The 22,775-nt window shown below is 35.7% G+C and overlaps 1 protein-coding gene across 4 annotated transcripts in view; it reads right to left on the minus strand.

The window, feature by feature from the left end:
• The window catches only part of atp2b4 (ATPase plasma membrane Ca2+ transporting 4), a 270,016-nt gene that overhangs the window by 68,085 nt on the left and 179,156 nt on the right, over positions 1-22,775 (minus strand). For all 4 annotated transcript variants that reach the window (XM_039749116.1, XM_039749115.1, XM_039749119.1 and 1 more), the window contains exons 3-6: positions 6,166-6,363; positions 4,399-4,656; positions 3,639-3,764; positions 3,429-3,554 (exon numbers count right to left, since the gene is read on the minus strand). In XM_039749116.1, the coding sequence (XP_039605050.1) occupies positions 3,429-3,554; positions 3,639-3,764; positions 4,399-4,656; positions 6,166-6,363 (708 nt within the window). The remainder of the gene's footprint in view (positions 1-3,428; positions 3,555-3,638; positions 3,765-4,398; positions 4,657-6,165; positions 6,364-22,775) is intronic.

A 22,775-nucleotide genomic window follows, 5' to 3' on the forward strand; every position in this document is an offset into this window, starting at 1 on the left:
TCTGTTGAATTTCTAGAACAGCTGAAATCACATGTCAGTTTTAGCATTCAGCTTAAATTAGCCTTACGCTATGGCAACAGGTAGACAAGTAAAAGACAGCTGATGGCAAAAGATTGAAAAATGTATGTGACATTGAGATTAAGATGGGGACTGATCTGAAATTCCCAGCATTTCTTTTTAGCTTGCTTAGCCCTGTGCAAATAACAACCAAGCAAAGACTTGTAGCAGTGGTCAAGATTTCTTTATTTCATGACAATAATCAAATATTGGAAGAAAAGAAAAGGAAAGACAAGAAGAGGAGGAATGATCAGTATCTGTGTAGGAATGAAATGCAAACAGAAAAATGTTTTCACAAACTATATTTTAATAAAATATTTGTATTTAAATAATACAATTCTGGAATTTTTTTCAGAGCAAACACAAAAAAGAATCTTACTGTTTAATTAACTTCAGCTGAACAACACCCATCACAATGATGGCAACGTTAAGGAACATGATACTGTACAAAAATAAAACTCCTTCTGCGCTTTAGGAAAAGCGACAGTAAGTAAGGCAAAGACAGAAGACCACATGGTACGCTTTATACAGAAACAAACATTTTAATACTTAAGGAGATGCTTACTTTTTTAACTTTAAATTCTTTACTCTGTATTCCAAATGATCTATAGTTATTGAATGGGAAGAACCGATAGCTTTAATAGAAACTTCACTACACTGCATATTTTAACTCGTTATGGGCTTGTAATGTTGGATAAGGGTGCCAACCAGAATGCAACACAATATTGCATTCTCCAAAATATAAGAAGAGATTTTGAAGTAATTTTTTTGAATAGCATGCCATTACAATTGCTATGAAAAATGAAGCAGAGAAACTAGAGCATTCAATGCAAGTTTTGTGATGCATTTGAAGGGCCAGCTACCAGAATATATAAAGGTGAGGTTATATAGCTAATTTTCTGCTGTCATGCCTACAATTTGTTTCAGTATTTATCTCTCCATCTGTAAATACTGGAAATCCTAACGATGATATTTTAATTATTTTATATTGGTATATATATTGTAAATGACTGCTGGGGAGTGAAACAAACATAAAGATTTATTGGTATTATAAAAGGATAAGTTGCTAGAAACACATCCTGGACAAGATGCCAAAAAGTAGCTACAGAGGTGATTGAGTACATTTAGTAGACAGCAAAACAATTCAAGGAAAAAATACTGAAGGACTTTGATTTACAGGTCCTCCAGGAAGAATGATTACAGAAGTTGCATGATGCTACAAGAGGTCAGTTTCCTTCAGGGGTTCAATGCAATTGCAGTACCACTTGACCACCCTGCAGTAATGAATAACTGGGGCCTTTGAGGTAGGCCTGTGAAGGGGTCCATAGCTGTTGCTGAACCAGCTGCTAACTTGTTTGGTACTGTACTTGTTAAGTACTAATCTAATAAATGATTTTGGGTTAGGCAATGGGCTCATATGGTAGTTGTTTGGATCTGGGGAAGCAGTACAGTAAACAACAGACTCTGCTATATATATATACTGTGTATTTGATTTGTTTGGCAGATACTCTGTAACATATCTGTGATCTGCTTCTCGCAACTGAGAGGACGTGGCAGATGTTTGCCGACTGGCTGACCAACTACAAGTGTCATCTGGTAGGTAACCACCCAAATAATCAGATTGTGACTCAGACCTAAGAATGTAATACTCCAATCTTCACCCTGTTAAAAAAGCAAACCAGCTGCTGTGGCGCAATGTCAGAGGCTTTGCCTCAGGCGACGATGTCCAAGGTTTGATCCCCATAAGGGGATGCAAAAGTGAGTACACCTGACAAGCCCCAATAAGGGCAAAATACGTGTTGTGTACTCTTTGCATTATTTAGCAGAACTGTATCTCATATATGTATATATATATATATATATATAATTTATAAATTTATATTTACTGCATACATAAATATATACTTAAAACAAAATGAACAGTACACTTTTTGTAATAGTTATCGATCCTCAATTAAATTTAGCTACAGGATGAGGCTCTATCTTAATGAAAAATATGATACAAATGTTTGCATTTTATAAAATTCTCCTGGAGTATTAAAATTATTTCCTTTTTGTTTTAAACCTGTATCTAGTTTTATTTGTATCTTTTTGCTCACAGTTCCTGAAAATGACTTATATAAGTGAATGTCCACAGTGATATTAAAATATGGCAGGAAAGTGTCCATGGACTTGGGGGGTGGTGATGGTCGGGATGGGGCGGTTTGGTTGTTGAGGCTCCATGCTGCTAGCTCTTCTGTTCTGCACCACTCTGCTTTGCAGCAGTGTTTTTCCTCCAGTTTTGGGTCAGACAAACTTTGATGTGTTAATGCTGATCAAAATGATCAATCAAAGGAACATCTACCTAAATTCAATACCTCATTTTTTTCTTGACAGATAAATAAGTGGACAAACTTAATATAATAATGATTTTTTTTAAAGAAACAAAAACACAGGCAATATACTAAGATAAATAAAAATAATAGTGTGGGTTTTCCAGGAATTTATAGATTTTTAATTTTTCATATAATAAGCCTCTACAATATTCATCTATTTAGATTTTAAAGAGAATGTGCATCATTTACCCTTTATATAAAAAAAACACTTTAAAGTAAAGAAGGTTTTTATCAAATAAGAGTCATAAGGGCCTCTAGTTGCAATAAATGGTTTTCCTGGGTAATGTGGACCCTAGATATGAGAATACCTAGTACTGCAATGAGAGGTACATTGACTTTGGGATTTTTTTTTTTGTTCTGAAGTAAATGAGTAATGCCTCCACTGTTCAAAAATCAAGGTCTCTGAAACTGTACATGATTATACAGTGACAATTTACTTACAAGTACTTTTCTAATCCCTTACTAGGCTTAATAATTATAAATTATATAAAAAGTATTTATTTTTATAAATTTCATGTTTGTAGCAAAATAATTATTTTCAAGAAAAGCATGGTTTACAGATCTATTTCATTTACGGTATAGTAAAATATGTAAGTCATCAAAGGGTGGTGTCTCACATCTTAACTATAATTACTGCGGTGCATTAGAAAAAACAGTAGAATACCGTTTTTTGGTTTTTTTTTATTTCTAAAATGTTCAGATTTAACAAACATTAGATATATATTTCAGTTTCTTTCTGAAGAATGATGGAAATTTATCAAAACAGTAGAATAAAATATATCTATATTTGTTAAGTTTGTCTTTTAAATGGGAAAAATAATTTTTTTGATAGTTACTAGAGAGCATGCTTTGATTCTTGATTGTATGTCTAGAGTTAGGCTGGTTACAGCTGTTGATTTCTGCACTATGATACAGTATGCAAGAAAATAAGAAAGAGACAGGTAAATTACAAGAGTGAAGAGAAATAAGGAATAAAGTGCTCAGTGTGAGACTTACCTTTCTTGACCTTCTTTTCTTCTTCTTCTCCTCCAGCACCCAAGAGAGTAAAGATAATTCCAGTCTGGGAGTTTAATCCAACAGCTGTGACTAACATGCGCCCAGATCCTTCCATTACATGAGTACCTATAGATGGGAATGGTTAGAGCTAGAAGGTAATCATAAGCAAACAAAAAATGGACATAGATTAAAAAAAAAAACTTTTTGTACCAGACAACAACATAGGGTCTTTCTCCAGGGACTTCCTAACTTGATCAGACTCCCCAGTAAGTGAGCTCTCATCAATCTTCAGGTCATTGCCTTGAATCAAAATCCCATCTGCTGGAAGCAAGTCACCTGAAACGAGTTTGAGAAGATGATGTTTTGCAATATAATTCTCAAAGTTAAAAGTTCTCATATACTGCCTTTGTGGACTACTGACAAAATAGTCTGCAAGAATATGTTGGTGGTTGTTCACATACTTTTTATTTCAAAGCATATTTTATCACATTAATCTACTTCCATTAAAATAATCAAACATGTCAAAAGTACACTTATTATATGGGTTTGTTTTATAATTAATAAAGTTAATCGTATAAACTAATCATTGATGTAGCTGTTACATTCAAATTCTTCAAATTCAAAAAGAAACTTACAGCTTTACCTGTGTGTATGATAGCTAAAATCCAACTGTGTACTGATAGAAACTGATTAGATATTTAAAATTAATAAGAAATATTAGGAAACTCTGACTCACTATCCATTCTGGTCACACTAGAACAACTAGGCTTCATTTTTACCAAGGTTTGTTAAAATGGGAAATTGAAAAGCTAATATAAAAAAAAAAAAACATATTTTGCACTTTAGTAGCTGTTTGCATGAAGCCATCAGTTTTACCAGACCACACTTACTGTGGTCCACTATCCTCCCAATATTTATGCTTCAGTTTTATCAATCCATATACCATCCATATGGCTACCCAGATACCCACCATATTTAATCTGAGCAATGTCCCCAGTGACAATCTCGGCAACAGGTATCTGGATTACTTGTCCTTTGCGAATCACAGTGAACTTCTGCTCTTGCTCAATGCGACTTTGGAGGCCACGAAATTGTTTCTCTTTACTCCAGTCATTGAAGGCTGTCACCAGAACCACAATGAAAACAGAGAATAGGATAGCAGCACCCTCAATCCAGCCAGCCTGAGCCTCACCCTCATCCTCCACTCCACCAGCAGCCTGACCACACACTGGAAAAGAGATAGCATGAAAATATCATCATCATTCTATCTAGCGAAACTACCTTTGTAGTACCTTCATTTAATGTTCAGAATTTATATCATATGCCGATTAGTGTTAGTATTCTGTTTGTTATTATTTCAGTACAGGGTCATCATGGGGAGATATACAGTAGACTCAAACTCTACAGACAACAGGAAAACAGGGACAGAACAGGGAAAAACAGCCTGTATATAATATAGTGCCTTTCTACAATGAACACTTTCTTAGGGCATTTTACAAGTTCACATACAGAGTGCAACTGTTAATATATATTTTTAGTACATGAAGCATAGCCACGTTAAGTTATTTTCTCAAGATCATACTATAGGTTGGAGGTGGAAGTTAAAATCACAGCCTTGCAGTTTGGAGTCTAGAGATACTACTCAACATCACTTCATTAGATTTCCCAGATAAAAAAAGAACAGAAGAAAATTATGATTAGACAGGTAACTTCTACCTTAGGCAGGGGTGACCTCTAAGAAAATGTTCTGATGTGGTTGACACAAGGTTACATGAAAATACGATAGGGTGCAAGATCTTTTAATTTAAAATTGTATGTAGCAGAGGGAATTGGCTTTAAACAACATCTTGCCTTAATTAAGTTTTCCTTCCAAATCAAAACATGTACATTAACTTGGAAATGAAAATAAAAATTTCCCAGCAATTTACTAGATTTTTAAAAGAAAATATTTCTGATTGAAAAATGTATATTACAATTCTTACATTGTTAACAGTTTTCCTCAAATGAATGTATGCTGTCCCTTTACTAACTGGGATTATACAGAACTTTTGTCTTTTATCATACTAAAAGTGTTATGGGCAGGTGATTGATGGATTGTGGCTGTAGAACTGAGAGGACTACCACAGAAAACTGCATTTGCATTCTCGAATACTTTTAATTTACATAAATTTTAAGTTTGTCATCATTAGCAACATCATCCCTCATTACTCTTGCTGCTGATGATGAACACTTGAGAAATATTTTTGAATTTCATCATCTTTAAATGTAAGAATCTACCTAATCTACCTAGTTCATTGTCATAGTTTTGTTAATGTGATCTAGGCTTGTTACTACCGCATCTTCCTAGGACTCACAGACAGATGGGAAAGTGTTCAATTAAAAGAAAAAAAAGGTGAAAGGCTTGCATTGATTGGAAGATCATTAGCCAATCATGTGCTATAACGAAGATGCTTTTGAACTAAATTCATTTTATTCATTCAAACCTTTATTTTAAAACTTAAGCCCTGATAGACTAGACTGTTTTATTTCACAGATGTTTTCATGATTAGGCTGAGGTAATGGATTAAGCCATAGAAAGTCATACTCTAAACATGAATGCCTGCTCCCTAAAGTAGCACTAACCCCTAATTGTGATCTTTCTGAAAAGACTATAAAATTCTGATATTACATGTAAACCATACTAAGAAATAATTTATGAAACTTCATTCACATCACTACAATTTCCCATGATACTTACATTCACTGTTACCCCCTGGGGGGTGATAAAAGGAGAGTCCCAGGGAGATGATGGCAGCAATCTCAAGAATGATGAGGGTGACATCTTGCAGGGCCTCCCAAACCAACTGCAGGAAAGTCTTCGCTTTTTTCGGTGGGATGAAGTTGCGACCAAATGCCTGATACCTCTTCTCTAAGTCCACTGGATTCCCAGAAAGTCCTTAAGGACAATAAATAAAAAGAGAACAGTTGTGAATTCCCAGTGTAATTCAAAACCAAAGCAAAACAGCCTGGCAATGGAAAGATGGCACAAATGTTACGTGAATAAAAAAGCAAAAAAAAAAATCAGAATAAAATGTTGACAATTTTCCTATGATATGTGATCCTCTGGTTGTGCTCACTTAAATAGTGTTTATTTGCAATTCACCACAAAGTAAAATAATCTTGGGAAGTGGGTGTTTTCTGTACAGCTTTGTTTACAGCATAATTAACATACAGTGGGTATAAGGAATGTACCATGCCTACTTTATATTGCTTATTGGGTTGTTTGTTGATAACATTTATGTGCTTCTTACTATCAGGTCAGGTCACTATACTATACCTCCTTTTATTTCCCAAAAATGTATGTTGAAGCTGTGTCTGGTAATTAAAGGTGGAGGAGAGACTGTAAATGGTTGAATAGCTGCATCATTATGTTTCTAAAAAAATGGAAAGCATTTTCTGAAAAGTCAAACGAATGATAGAATTACAGTTTCAGCATTAGAAATATAAAGACCAAGTTTAAAAATCAATGTGGTATATATTTTTTTATGGAGGTATCTATAAGCCATAGTATTAAAACACAAGCTGACAAAGCAGAGTGCCTTGGATACATCAAAAGGGCCATAATAACCTACTAGCTTTCTACCTACTTCATTTATGTAAAATCCTGAATGCTTTCCTGATCTCTATAGAACCTAAACACAGCCGTGCTATATTAAAATTCCCAGTAATGCAACACATGGCAGTAGAAAGATAGTGTGATTAATGTGATACGGAAGCTTAAGATGCAACTGAAAATATATTTATTGACACTGCATTGTAAAGAGAACTGAGAGCAAGAACTTTACATAGGTTTGATTGTCAACAGATGAAAATATTAAGTAGGTTCTCAAAATGTAGGTGCTATGAAAAGATGGTTCTGTAAAAAAGGAAATTTAATTTAAGGTGGGTTGACCTTAGAACATATGCTAGTTGCTGTTTCTCTTCTGTGAAATACCATAGAGTCTTCCACTGATACGGTGCTATTGTAATTATAGCATCATTTTAATTTATGTTAATGTGAATATGTACCACACATACATATGTCTCTCGTGTTCATGAATGCAGATTTAACCCATCTAGAAAAATGAAAGAAGGGGTAGAATGCAACCTTTAATATGACAAAGATGATATGTACTGTAGCTATTTAGAATTTGGCTTTGGACAACCCCTGAGGATCTTAGTTGTTACCCCATCAATTTTCTTAATCAGAGGTCAATTGCTACGTCTAACTGATTTTCTGTTTAATTAGTTTGTTCGTAAGCCAGTTCAACTCTCATTATCTGGATTCACAAATGTAGCCCTATGTATAATTAACCTCAGAAAACATTTGCAAGGGTATGTATTACTGTTAGCATAGGCGAGTGTTTACACCTCTTCCATTTTTTGTGCATTTTAATCATTAATTTTCATTTTTTTACTTTGTTCTTATCGATTGTTAAATACTTACATGGCTTTGATCAGAAGAAATGACTATTGAGCAGAAATAATATGATACTAAAAGAAATAGTTAATTCAGTTTCATTTACTGTACACCCATAAAGCCTCAACACCAAGCTGATTATTTAAAAATATACGCTCTTATGAAATAAACAATATGCAAATTTAGTGGAGAAATGGTGCAAAAGAAGAAAGATTTTTTTTTTTTAGAAAGGAAGGTCGTTATTTTCTACAGTGATATGGTGGTGTGGTGGTTAACATTGATTCCCACACCCTGGTTTTGAACTCCAACTTGGTCACTTTCTATTTATGCCACTTCCACATGTCTGTGTGGTTTTCCTCTCAGTGCTCTGGTTTTCCTTCAACATTCTAAAGATATACAGTATGTATTAAATTAACTGAAAATTCTAAATTGAACTATATACATGGGCACTGTGATGGATTTGCACCCTGCCAAGCACTGATTCCTGCCTTGCAGTTCCCAGCCTTTCATGGCCTCAAATTTATCAAGCAACTCCGAGAATGCTATGTTAGGATTTGAATTATAAAAGTAATAGAAATACTATTTGATTTTTTCAGTTTGAGAAGCAAAAAAACAAAAGGGTTAAAATACAATTTCAGGTTAAAGAGTCCCAATTAAGAAAGTGGTATCAACAAAAGTAAAACCTGCAAGACTTTGTCATATAAAAGAACTGACATTTTAAAATGACTCTATTTAATTCAGATTTACAACTGAACATTTTACTATTCTGGACTATCATCTAGCGTTATAACATCATTTGGAAAACTTTTATTAACTTGCTGGGATTCTTCTAATCACAAAGGGCAGCAGCTATTAATGACAAAGTCTGTTATTGGACAGACAACTCTATCTTGTTCTATAGACGTTCCCTTCATTTTTATTGAAAAAGTAATTTATTTTACTCCAACGCTTATCCCCATACTGTACAATAATTTGAACAATTGACATTAGCCCACAGGCAGGTTGCAATTTGCTACAAAAGATAAAAGCTTCAATTAGACAATGCCAGTACTTTTCTATTATTTTTGTATCCATTGTTTTAATAGTGCATTGTTCACTATATAAGCTTATTTTTTCATTACTTGGTGAACACTATTCAAGCACACTTTCTGGGATAGCTACAGGGTTATATTGACAGGTTCAATAAATAAACTGCAGAACTTTTTGCTTTCTCAGTCAGCCAAATAATCTGTATTTTATATAGAAATGCTGGTGTTGCAAATCAACTCAACTCAATTTGTTTTGTATGCATGGACCATAATGCTCTAATAATTAAAGCACAGGCATGTGAAGTGACATATTTAAAATAGCCAACTGAATTCAGTAGGGGATTTCAGCCTATACAAGAGTCCAGGTGTACAGCTAAATGTGTAAACATTAAGGTCACAATTATAACATGTTAATACTTATTTGAATATTTTTAACTGTGTTGATTCTCCTTAATATCAATGAGCTTCTACTAATCCATCCATTATCCAACCTGCTATATCCTAACTACAGGGTCGCGGGAGTCTGCAACACAGGGCGCAAGGCAGGAACAAATCCCCAGGCAGGTTGTCAGCCCACCACAGAGCACACACACACACCCACACACCAAGCACACACACTAGGGACAATTTAGGATCGCCAATGCACCTAACCTGCATGTCTTTGGACTGTGAGAGGAAACCGGAGTACCCAGAGGAAACCCACACAGACATGGGGAGAACAACAAAGCTCCACGCAGGGAGGACCCAGGAAGCGAACCTGGATCTCCTAACTGCGAGGCAGCAGTGCTACCACTGCGCCACCATACTGCCCAGCTTCTACTAATTTCAGAAAAAAAGACTTTTAGGAGAAGGTGTGAAAAAATTACTTTTATCCATGAGTAGTTAAAAAACACACACAAAAGGATCAATATATGCTTTTAAAGTAAAAATCATTAGACATATATAAACGGAAGACCTGTGAGTGTGTGTTTGTGTGTGTGTGCATGTGCATGTGTGTGCATGTATGGAGCAATCTGCTCTGCTCATGCTCAACCACAGCCACTAGATGGAGCATGCATGCACGGTTACATTTTTTGTCACTTGCATGCACCTCACTTCTCACTATGAAAGACCCGTGTGTAGCAAACGCCACTGTGCAACAACAACGTGGTGCTTAATGACACAGATGAAGAGATACAGCATCAACATGAAACAAATGCCATGGCTCAACAACGTGAAAGTGAAACACCTCAGCAACAAAGGGCAAGGCCTGAAGTTTTCACTAAAAACATTGTCTATCTGGAGGTATTTCTAGAGACAAAGATTAATAGGACTCATATGCCAGTGAATCGGCTAAGATATCACCAATGTGTTCTTACGAGAGCCAGGTGAGCAGCAAGCACAGGTGGGTCTATGTCCTGTGTCCTACATAATTCTTAAGAGTTAGCTGGTGCCTCTCTAAATCCACGAATATAGTAAAACTGCTAGGGAGTCTTTGGGTTGTTTTTTGTCCTGAAGATCTCACACAGCTAGTTCAGTCATAACTGAGTAGTATAAAGAGCCTCAGGCTTTGAGTAACTTTTGGACTATATGACCAGATGAAAATAACTTAAGAAAACAATATGCCATCTCTTCTGCTAACCAGCCAATCTATAAACTATCCACATGCTCCAAATTCAAATAGTACACATTGTGGTAAGTATTTCTGTTTCTGCAATTGTTTTGTTTTCCAAAAAATATTTCTAATCACCAATCAATCCATTTTAAAATCATTTTTGTTATGTATGACAGGTACAGGGAGACAGAGGCATTAATGCCAGCAAACTTTATACAATAGGAAGATCCTTATGAGCAATGTCAGTGTAATTCACAGAACAAAAAAATACAAGCACATACTCTTGACACCAAATGCCAAATTACATGGGAAGATGTCTTTGGACTGTAGTGAAAACATGAAGCGAACACAGCAATTCACCACAATAGTCACCCCACCTGAGAGCTTAAAAAACATCGAGAGAGGATTATAAAAATTAAATTATAGTGTAGAATGTTCCACGTTTTTCTTACAGCAGATAACAAATGGCAATCAAGTGATACGATTTTTTTTTTTAAATTTTAGCGGTTTGATTAAAAAATCAAACCATGAGTTGTGGGGGGACAAACTTCCCAGCAGTACCCAGTAAACACATATTCCATCCATCCATTATCCAACCCACTATATCCTAACTACAGGGTCACGGGGGTCTGCTGGAGCCAATCCCAGCCAACACAGGGCGTAAGGCAGGAAACAAACCCTGGGCAGGGAGCCAGCCCACCGCAAGGCGCACACGCACAATTTTAGATTCGCCAATACACCTAACCTGCATGTCTTTGGACTGTGGGAGAAAACCGGAGGAAACCCACGCAGACATGGGGAGAACATGCAAACTCCACGCAAGGAGGACCCAGGAAGCGAACCCAGGTCTCCTAACCGCGAGGCAGCAGCACTACCACTGCGCCACCGTGCCGCCCATAAACACGTATTATTTTTCTTTATTAAACATGCTGTAGGTTTTAAACAAAACTTGCATAGTCGCCCCAGCAAGCATCATCCCTATTGCTCTAACCAATCTAATTTACTTCTGATCTGTGCAGTTTTCTTCTGGGAGTCCACGCACACACCTCATTCGGGCTAGGATGACTACTAACAGAATGTTCACTTCACTGGGCCCAACTGATGCCCTTTAACCACATTCTCTCTGATGATTTCTAACCTTCTTTTTTGGTTTGAAGAGTCCTATAACAGCCTCCTTGACGTTGCTTTTAAATTGTCAGCTTGGCTAATTGAGCTCTGTCTGCCCCTCATTGCTAAAGCTCCCTCAGTGAATGCCAATTAAGAATTGACTTAGGGTCTTCATAAACTATGCAATGGACTGCAAAATGCAGCTGCTCTCTCAAACTCTTCCAGGTATCCATGTATTTCCTAAATCAATTTCTTCCATTGGGGGTTATAGTAGTCCCAAACTCACAAAATACTCTGCATAAATCAATTTTAATTTATTTATTATTTTAAAAATAATTTTTTCACTAGATTAGATTTGGTTAAAAACATAATGAGTTTATTTATTTATTGCAATCACGGCAAGAAAAAATGTACATGATAATGTTCTTTTTTATTGGCTTACAGAAAAGGTAATTCATAAGCTTTTTTAGTGTTACATTTTCTCATATAATTTATACGATAAATATTTTTATGATGACATCACAATTTATTTCTGTATTTAATCACATACCTTACATTGCCTTTTGCCTTTATTATCTCTACATTATTACTCTTTTAGCAACTTATATGACTGCAAAAAGAGAATACAATGAAAATAACCACAGCAGAAAATACAATTCCCTAGGAGTGTTGTTGCTTTATATAAATGTATTGAATTTCACCTGTCAGAAGTACGTGCTTTAGCAGATGCAGGTAATGAATGCCCAATGGAAGGAACATTGTTTTATTCTGATGTAGTCATTTCATAATAACTTTGAAGGAAGACAAACAATACCTAAACATTTTTTTTACTTTATTAAAAACCTCCCTGCTTTACAATTGAAGGTATTTTAGAATCTAATCTAATATCTCTTTGTAGCCTTCTATATTAGTACAGTATAGGCCTTTACATAATACCTTGTTTAAGCCACTTTAAAACTGTCTGAACTGCAGATCTGATACTCTGATTCTTTGAGAACCCATAATGGAAAATGGCTGTTTCACAACATGGATGTATGTAGCCTCTTTTATACAGTGCCTTCTTACTTGACATGCACTATACTTAGACCATACGAAAACTGACAAATGAGAGTATACTATCAGTCTCCACAGCAAAAGACTAAACAGGTTTTATTCTCTGACTCTTGTCAAAGACAGCATGTCCTTAAGTCCTGGGATGCACCTGTTTGCTCTCCTCTGCACACTATTCCAGATGCAGTCTCACTTGTGCATTATTTATTTATTTATGTTTTATTTGATATACTTTGTTAATACCCAAGGGGAAAATTGCCATTATATATTCAGCCGGTTTTATGATATAACCTAACATTTTGTTTGCTTTTTAATTGCTTTTGCACATTGCTTAGACAATGAAAACTTTGTGTCAATGTAAGCCCCTAAATCCTTTTCAGAAGTTGCTCCCTGTAGGACAGTGTTTCCTATCTTGTATTTAAAATTAATGTTCTGTTTGCCCATATGTTGCACTATGAACTTTTCTTTGATAAACTGCATTTTTCCACGTGTTCGCCCAGTTCTGAAGCTTGTCCAGGTCTTTCTGATATATATGTTTTTCTGCTGCCTCCTCAGTGCATTTTCTCCCATTTTAGTATTATCTGAAAATTTCACAAGTTTACTAAATAAACCGAAATCTATGTCATTGCTGTAAATCAGAAAAAGTAACGGTTCAAGGACAGATACCCGAGAGATGCCACTAAAGAACTCACTCTACAAGGAGCATTCTCTTCTTATCTATACTTACCTGTACTTTAGTGTACCTCTAGTGGTTAGGCAAGCCGCCTCAGTCGCCACATTCAAATCACACCTAAAAACGCACTTCTTCACATTGGCTTTTAATTCTTAACCTGTCTCATTTCCACTTGCTTCTTCCTGTTTCTCTATTTTATTGGGTCCTCTGACCTGTTTTTAGTATCTCTGTTTTAATTCTCTTTTAATGTTTGTTTTTAATATTTTGTTTTTAGTCCTGCTTCTTTTTAACTGTACAGCGCTTCGGTCAGTTGTAATGCTGTGTTTTTAAGCGCTCAACAAATAAAAATGGTATGGTATGGTATGGTACTTAAACTTTTGCTTAAACTACAGGAATCCTAATTACTTTCAGGGCCTGATGAAGCCTGTTTTAATAAACCTTGTCACTAGAAGATATACATAATTTTTAGATTAACAAACAGGAACACTGTCCGATTTTAGTGAATGAAGTGATCTCTGTTGACAGGACTCCTTCATGGTGAGACACGTCCTATATGTAAATATTTAATAAACTCACAGAAATCAAATATTGTTTTAGCAACTGAAGAAGCCTTTACAGAAAAATGTTTTTGTTAGTGAGTTTGTCTTTATCCAGATGATGCAATTTTTCTTCCTCTTCCTTTCAGTCACCTGGATTTTCTTTGGAGCTGCTTCTTTGTACTGAGACATCTGCAGGAATTACTTAACATAATACCATCCATCCATACACTACTACCTGTACTGGAATACAAAAGTCTCTTATTTTACACAATCCACATACTTGTGAAAAACATCCTGCGTTGTTCCTTTCCACCTATTGACAACAGACCAGCGGCACTTAATGTTTCACACCATGAATACCTTTAAGAGGCTATTTCTGGACTATATGTGTCCTCTTGTGCTGGACCACCTGGATCCACTGCAGTTTGCCTATTGCACAAAGACTGGAGGATGCAATTGTCTATCTGATCAACAAGGCTTATTCTCATTTGGAAAAAGCTATCAGCATTGCGAGGATTGTTTTTTGATTTCTCTAGTGCCTTCAGTACCATCCAGCCATCCCTGTTAAGGGGTAAACTCAGAGATATGTAGGAGGATGATATGGATAACTGACTATCTGCCGAGCAGACCACAGTTTATGAGATTCAAGGATTGTTTCTGATACGGCTGTGAGCAACACTAAAGGACCACAAAGAACAGCCCTGTCTCTAAATTCCTTCACTCTGTACACCACTGACTATAAATATAACAGCAGGTCATGTAATTTGCAGACATCCCAGGTAATTCTGATGTTATGGAATGCATTGATAAGGGGACTGAAACAGAGTACTGGAGTCAGGTGGAAAACCTTGTTGCTTTGGGTAGAAAGATAGGCAGTGTGGTGTAGTAGTTAAAGTTTTGGACTTCAAACCCTGAGGCTGTACGTTCAAATCCTGCTACTGATGTTGTGTGACCTGAGCTTCACTTGACCTGCCTATGCTCGAATTGGAAAACCAAAAGAAAAGTAACTAATTGTATCACGTTTTATGTCGCCTTGGATAAAGGTGTCAGCCAAATCAGTAAATGTAATGTAAATGTCCGCAACTTAACATCAGTGAAACCAAGTAAATGTTTATTGACTTTTGCCATGCCAAAAAGTCACAATTCTAGCAGTGACCGTGCGCTGACAAGTACTTGGGGGTTCACATCAAGGACTGGTTGATCTGGTCTCATAACACAGAGGAACTATACAAAAAGGGCAGAGCAGAGTCGTGTTTCTTAGGAAATTGTGTTTCTTTGATGTGGGTAGTGAAACTCATTCAAATATTCTACAACGCTGTGATAGCCAGTGCGATTTGCTAAGCTGTGGTGAAGGCACTTGGCCAATAATATCACTTCAGGAGAGGCCCACCCAATTAACAATCCTATTAAAATGTCAGACTCATTCTCTCTCTGATACACTAACAATGAGCACTTTAAGCAAACAAATTATTCATCTGAAATTTCTCAAGAAACACTACTGGGGCTCCTTTATTACAGCAGTAATACACTTTCATTATGCCTCATTGTGAGTGTAACTGCCAATTTATGCTTATTTTATTGTATTTATTTATTTTAGTCATTCTGGTGTATGTTCAGACCTCTGTGTGTGTGTGTGCGTGTGTGTGTACATCTATTTATTTATTAAGTTTCTATAAGAGCCAAATTTTCCCCTCTGGATAAATAAAGTTCTATCTATTTACTTATGTATGCATTCTAAAATTCTACTCACCACTTGGGTTTCGGTCATTCTCTGGTCGTTTTGTTAAATTAGACTTCAGGTCCACCTTAAAAAATCAGCTGTGGGCGGGGTGGGGAGGAGAAATAACTCCACCTTAAATAACACACCTCTACACTGGAGGAATTCCCCCTTCCCATCATGCTTGCCTAATCGTAGAGGCCTTCTGGGTCCTCAACGTATGGGCGGTGGGAGCAACGTGTAGTAGGACAATAAGAGGCCATATGCGTTTTGGCGGTTTAATAAACTTAGCCACGCGGTCTGCATCCTGACACTGATCTTCAGCGAACTAATATTCATTTAAATCTAATATGTCTGATTAACGCAATACTTTGTATGGTTTTCTGTTACACAGCTGAAGTGGTTTGTGAACGCCTTCAAGGAAAAAGCCCACTCCTCCGAGACTCCTGTAGTTCGCGCGCACGTAACGGAGCATTTCCCGCGCGGTTACGCGCCTTGTTATTTTGAGTATTCCACATGATGCAGTATCTGTTTTTCCCCGCCATTCTAAAAAAAATAATTTGTTTGCACTAGAAGCTTTTTCGCATTAGGCCAACCACAAGTGAGAGTTCATCGGCCCTGACCCCCACCCCCAAAGCGCCTTGTTTTCAGGCGACTGACTCAAGATGTCACGGTGACGCGCGCTCCCAGGGTACGCATTCGACCTTCATCGATAAGCTTAAGTTCGAGTCGGGGTACTTAAATTATTAATAAAGCACCGCAGATAATAAGTTTCATCGGTTCAACAACCCAGCGGAACTTGTGGTAACAAGTTGGCAGCCACTTGTTCAAACAAAACAGAAAGACTTTTTTTTTTTTTTTTAATACCAGCGCCACACCTAAAAGTTCAAACGTCTTAACATTGTTTCTTGAAATGCTGCCTGCTTTAAATACTCTTAACTTTTTTGTGCAACTTATTTACCTTAATTCCAGATTTGGTAATATTTCTAATATACCGATGTTAACTGATTTAACATCCACTTTTTAAAAAAATTATTGAACATTAACAATACCAAAAAATACAATACAATCAAGAACACTTATCACACTGCCGGAGTACTAAATAAAAAGTTTATGAAGAAAGTTTAAACTATTTAAAATTTGCATCATTTCATGTTTTTACATTCCGAAATATACCACATTTACATCCGTTTTAAAATGTTACAAGCACAATTTATTTCAGACCATTTCATTTTGTGTATATATCAACATGCTAATACAGTAAGTACAAATGACATTAATTATTTTCAGTGGGGTTTCAGTTTAACGTAAGATCTGTTTCTTCAAAACCAATATCTACATTAGTCTCTTTTTTAATGTACATTTGTAACTAAATCCAAAATGTTTTTTTTAATAAAGAGATCAAAATAAATTTTGAATAGTTTCAGAAATACTGTCACAAAAATTAAATTTAGCATTTGTATTAATTTAAAATTTCTGAGCCACTACAGTCAGTTCTGGGTAAATTTGATGAATGATCTTGAATATGTGACCTTATTATTTTTGTTAGTTATACAGTACTTATTTAGTATCATCCATTATTTTCTAATCAATCTGTTTTCTAAATAATGAATTTCAGTACACTAACAGCAAGCATGTGATTTACTTACAATAACCTTAAAAAGTCATGTTTGCAGTATGGTCTTGAACCATTAACCCCTTGTTGCCAAAGTTTATTTACAATTATTTCAAAAGAGAAACTATTTGTGTTTTTTCTGTCACATGGATGCTAAATTTAGTGGAGACTGTTAATTTGAATATAACACACACGCAAACAATAAGCTGATACATGTTTTTATCTTAGTACAACTTACCTCAAATTTGGACAATTTCTCAAAATTAGCTGCCAAAATCCACGTGCACGGCTATGCCAATACTTCGCTTCTATAAGACAGATATAGTTTCCACTATGACTGCTAGATGGTGTGACTGGTGCTTCCAATACGATCCTTGGTATGTATCGATTATGCATTCACTCACATTGGCGGGATACATATGCCACCTCGGCGCTGCCTTCAGGCCGGAAGCAGATTGATGCAATTTCACGACAATTGACTACAAGGGGTTAATACCTCAAAACTATCAGGGCTCTGCTGTATGCGTACCTGTACCTGTACAACTGTCTGAAGGTAAGAATCTGTGCTGGTATCCCGAAGGCGAAACCCCATTACTGCCAAAAGAGATCCTACTCTGCTGGGCCCTTGAGCAAGGCCCTTAACCTTCAATTGCTCCAGGGGTGCTGTACAATGGCTGACCTTGCGCTCTGACCCCAAGGGATATGTGAAAACTAACAAATTCCTAATACGAGAAATTGTATAAGGTGAAATAAAGAACAAAAAAAAAGTTACTATTTCTATTATTGAATCTGTTTTAATATTTTCCTGTGCTTATTCTATTCATACTGTACCTGCTGTATCCACTGTCTATACTGACTCTCTCTAATCATTCTGTATATACTCTTGACTTACTCTTGTCTGTACAATCCTTCAGTGCTGCGTTTATTTCTATTTATCTGATTGTTTGCAGTTAACTTCTGCTTGCACTTCTGGTTAGATGAAAAACTGGATTTCTTTGTCAAGGTAGTTCTACTGTGTTCAATAAAAATAAGTTTAATTTTAAAATTCATTTATATGCACACAACTCAAAATATCCTTTTCTTGTAATTTAATGCAAGGTGTAGCTTCTTTAAATGTTTCTGTTGGACTATCACCACAGCTTTTTAAAAGAATCAGTATTTCACTGTGAATTCAATTTATTTCAATACAATATTTATAAGTTTACCAAAAAGTTATTTTTTTTAATAAACTCCTTAGCTTTATGTATAAAATGCAAAGTTGACTCACTCATCCAGTCACATGCTTACTCATCAACAAAAGCACTATTTCCATTTTAGTTAAAAAGCTGAAATTTGTCAAAATGGTACGTTTCAGTCAGTATCCACTAAGAAAGGACATTTCAATATAGTTTGCAGAGGTACGTACGGATTTGAATGAAATTTGGTGACGTTATAGAAAAAAGAAACGTGTTTTTTTATTTGTTGATATTTATTAATATTATGTTAACTTACATGCTCTGCCACATGATGAGAACACACTTTATGCAACGAAGGACACAACAGAATTATGGCGGACCACAAAAATAGTACCACTAACCAGCTGGGTGGATGGATGACTGGAGACTTGGCAGTGTCCTTGGCAGGAAAAAAGGAGATGTGATCACATTGTGAAAGAAAGTTTGTCACAACTCTTGGAAGATGCAAAAAATGCACTTTGTTAGTTACATTGTACTTCTGATAAACAATATAAAAAGGGACCACACATGCAATGAGTGATATTTTGCACTTAAACAAATAGGTGAGCCTCATGCATTTATTGTTGAACAAAATAAAGCTTTCCTGTAGTAAAACCAGAAGACCAAACCACGGGCCCAGTTTCAGCCTTCTTGCAAATACAACCAGATTCTTGGCTAAAATGTTCTAGTATTTAATTGAATTATTTATACTATTGACATTAACAACAGCCCCAAAGCATCAAAGAGCCACCACCATATTTTACTGTGGGTATGAGGTGGCCTTCTTTGTATGCAGTTCTCTTTTTTGCCAAATATGGTAATGGTGTGTATGGCCAAAATGCTCAAGTTTTGTCTCAAATGACCACAACACATGATTCCATTTGATCTCCAATGATGGCTGGCAAAGTTGAAACGATTGGATTTGTGTCTTGGACTCTGGAGTGGCTTCTTTAGTGCTACGCATCCATAAAGCTTCTGGTCATGGAGGTGTCGTCTCTTAAGTGACTATGAAACAGTGAATCCCCAAGATTCAACTAAACTTTGCAGGAGTGAAACAGTGATCTTTGGGTTCCTCGTTGTCTTAGCTTTTTCCTCACTGTGCGTGGGGGCAGTATGCAGATCTGCCCCCTTCCTGGCAAATTTTCAGTAGTACTTACTGATGATTTCAATTGAATGCCTATTTTATGTAGCCATTCCCCAATCTATGTAGCTCAACAACATTTTTTCTCATTTGAGTTGAGAGCTCTTTTTTTACATGTGTGTTACCTCATATTTATACTAAAATGAAACAGGAAATGGCCATAGACAACAGGTCCTAGATGCCAAAAGTTCCTAGACTCTAAAAGCAACATCAAGAAACATTTTTTCCCCCAAAGATTCAAATTTATTTGGTCTTATTTATAGGTTTCTTCAAGGGTGCCAATAATTTTGACATTTTGACAAGATAAACTATTCTGAAGATATAACATCATTTTTGCAGGAATGTTTTTTATTAAATAAATAGTCAACAATTTCTCCAAACAGTTGAAGAATTTTAGAATCATTGTATGTATTATCTATTCTAAATTATATTAATGTTTTTGTTCTTTTTTTTGAGGGGTGCCCATATTTTTGGAGTTGACTGTATGAGGGAAAAAATTATGTTTATACATACGTGACCAAGAAAAGTGATCCTATTTATGGAAGCTAGCAAGTTTCAAAGGAACTTTTCCAATGTCAAAATTGTAAGCAGAAATGTAATGTTATAACACTGACTTTTTTGAAAGGCTAGATTAGGAGTTGTATGCCATATACTACGCTTATTTTTCAATTCTGAAACCATTTTAGTTTTGAAAACAGCATTAGGAGTTTTAAGGTCTAAAGCATTTATGCCCCCCTAATTGATACTGAAATGCTGGGATTTAAACCTGGTCCAGGGTTGCCAGGTACAACAGTTAAGTTTCCCCTGATCACAAGCAATTTCACCCCATTTTAAGACTTTCTCCCATTCTGAAAAACTAAACACACAAAATCTCTTTAAGTATTGTTTAATAATTTAAACACTTTACAAATACTGTTTAAAAAATAGATCAGTGTCCTATTATAAAGGAAGGTTTTGTGTCTTGTACATATAAGTACATTATATTGCTCAAGCTGGTTAGCAAACTAGCTCTGGCTACAGTTACAGTAAAATACTTTAAATCATTCTGATGAACAATCATTTCTGGCTGTCAAAGTGCTTTCCTATACAACATCTGCAAAAGAATGCCATGGTTGCGCACTGCCTGGAGGTATTCACAAATGATGGGCACCGTTTGTTTTACAAAACAGGGTAAATATTTAACTTGATAAACAATCATGGTATTAAAATGTAATGAATGTATTCTATAATAATATTAATGTTTAAGGACCTTACTGAATAAAAGTCTCTCATAGGAATCAACTCAAAATAGTGTTTAACCTAAAATATAATGACAGTTTAATTTACATGCCAAAAATTGTTAAAAAATCAAAGGTAATCATTTAAATAATAGACACATGCTATATTTTGGAGTGGGAAAATATGGAAAGCATTCAATCCTATTTACAAAGGAGGCAATCCACTTAAAAATCCTCTATATTTTTAAGAAATGCCCCATGTTATATTTTTGTCCACCCATGGAACTCTTGCCTATATATTTACCCCCAAGGCTTTGATTTCCTACTAAAAATTGGGGGATTCCCCCTAACCTGGCAACCCTACTTGGGTCACCTCTATTTCTGCATTAGTTTGTCTTGAAGTACATTCTTTTCTTTATTCTCTAAATCCCAAAGACATACAGGTTAATTAATGATGTGGGTGTATGTGATATGGGTGTATACACAAATGTAACCTCTGATGCCCTGGCGTTTCTCTACTGTACTGGGGCGTGTTCACTCCTTGAATCCTGTGCTGCTGGGATTGTAAACTGTATAAATAGGTTAGAAAACAGAGGGATGGATAAAGAAATAAAGTGTCAATTTAGCATTCTGTGTTTGTGTTTCTGTTCACCCTGCGATAAACTGCTGTCTTTTTCAATGATTGTCCTGCTTTGCACCTAATGGTTGACTCCATCTTCCCCTTGGCCTGCTAAAGATAAGCGGGTTTAGAAGATGGATGGATGGATAAAGATTCTGCATTGGTTGGGGTTTACAGAATATGACACTTCATTACATGAATGTCTTAACCTTGAGCCATCATATTTTTTGATAAATCTTTTGATCTTGATGTGAAAAAATTAGATTTTCATAGATTTTAGGAGGAAAAGAACAACAGTGCCACTAAGAATTAGTTGAGCAAGTCACATTTTACAAATATTTGAAATTTGGGTCAATGAACTATTGATATTTACCGACTGTGGCCTTACTATGGTTAAGAAATGTCAACAAAGGTGGTTTCTTATGTAAACAAATGATTTTAATATTAACTGCCATGTTTTGCAGATTTTTTTTTGTATCTTTTTTGCAGGTTGTTCTCTCATTTGTATTTTTTTGTTTATATTTGTAACCAGATTGATCAAAAATAGTTAAACTGCAATGCAGAATTAAATCTGGAGCTGCATCTATATCTGAAGAACATCAGTATTCAGATTTCGACACTAGTCCTTATCTCTCTCTTCATTTTAAATGGTGTTAAGCAGCCTGACACTGCAATGCATTTAAAAAAAACAATGCAATATAAGAGATGATTAAAATGAAATAGTAAGGCTATTTAATAAAGAATACCTCAGCAAGAACTTAGTTTTACTGCGTCACATTAAATTTATATACATACTGTGTAAAGTTATTTTTATATCCTCTCATTTATTACATGTTGTGGAATAGCAAACCTTACACGATTGACCTAGGAAAGCCATGGATTTCATTGTCTTGTCTAATTTTTAAATGAGTTAATTTTAATAACATCTCTAAGTACCTGAATCACTTATGTGACATTGACTTGTTTTTGAGTGAATTTCCCCCCATAGTGTCAACGAGAGGAAGAAAGAGAAAAAATAGTGGCAAGCAATCTGTTTGTAGCTAAGAAAGGAGGTGGGAACAAGCAGCTCTCCAGAGCCATGGATGACAACCCCAAGCAGAAAAATGAAACACTGAAAAAAACACAAATTATTTAGTGTAGCAAGCTCATTACGGTGCAGGAAACCTGGTGAGGCAGGTATCATTTAAGACGGCAGATGTAGAATCTACACATCTGTTAGATGAAATGCTGCTATCATTATTTCAGTACTCATGAGGTGAAACTGTTCACATTTCCTATTATTTCAGTACTCATGAGGTGAAACTGTTCACATTTCCCAAATCAAGTATGTGAATTACAGTATTGTATTTTCAAAACCACAGAGATGCTACATTATCTTTACTCTTGCTGTTGATT

The sequence above is a fragment of the Polypterus senegalus genome, chromosome 3, assembly GCF_016835505.1.
Source record: "Polypterus senegalus isolate Bchr_013 chromosome 3, ASM1683550v1, whole genome shotgun sequence".
Classification (NCBI taxonomy): Eukaryota; Metazoa; Chordata; class Cladistia; order Polypteriformes; family Polypteridae; genus Polypterus; species Polypterus senegalus.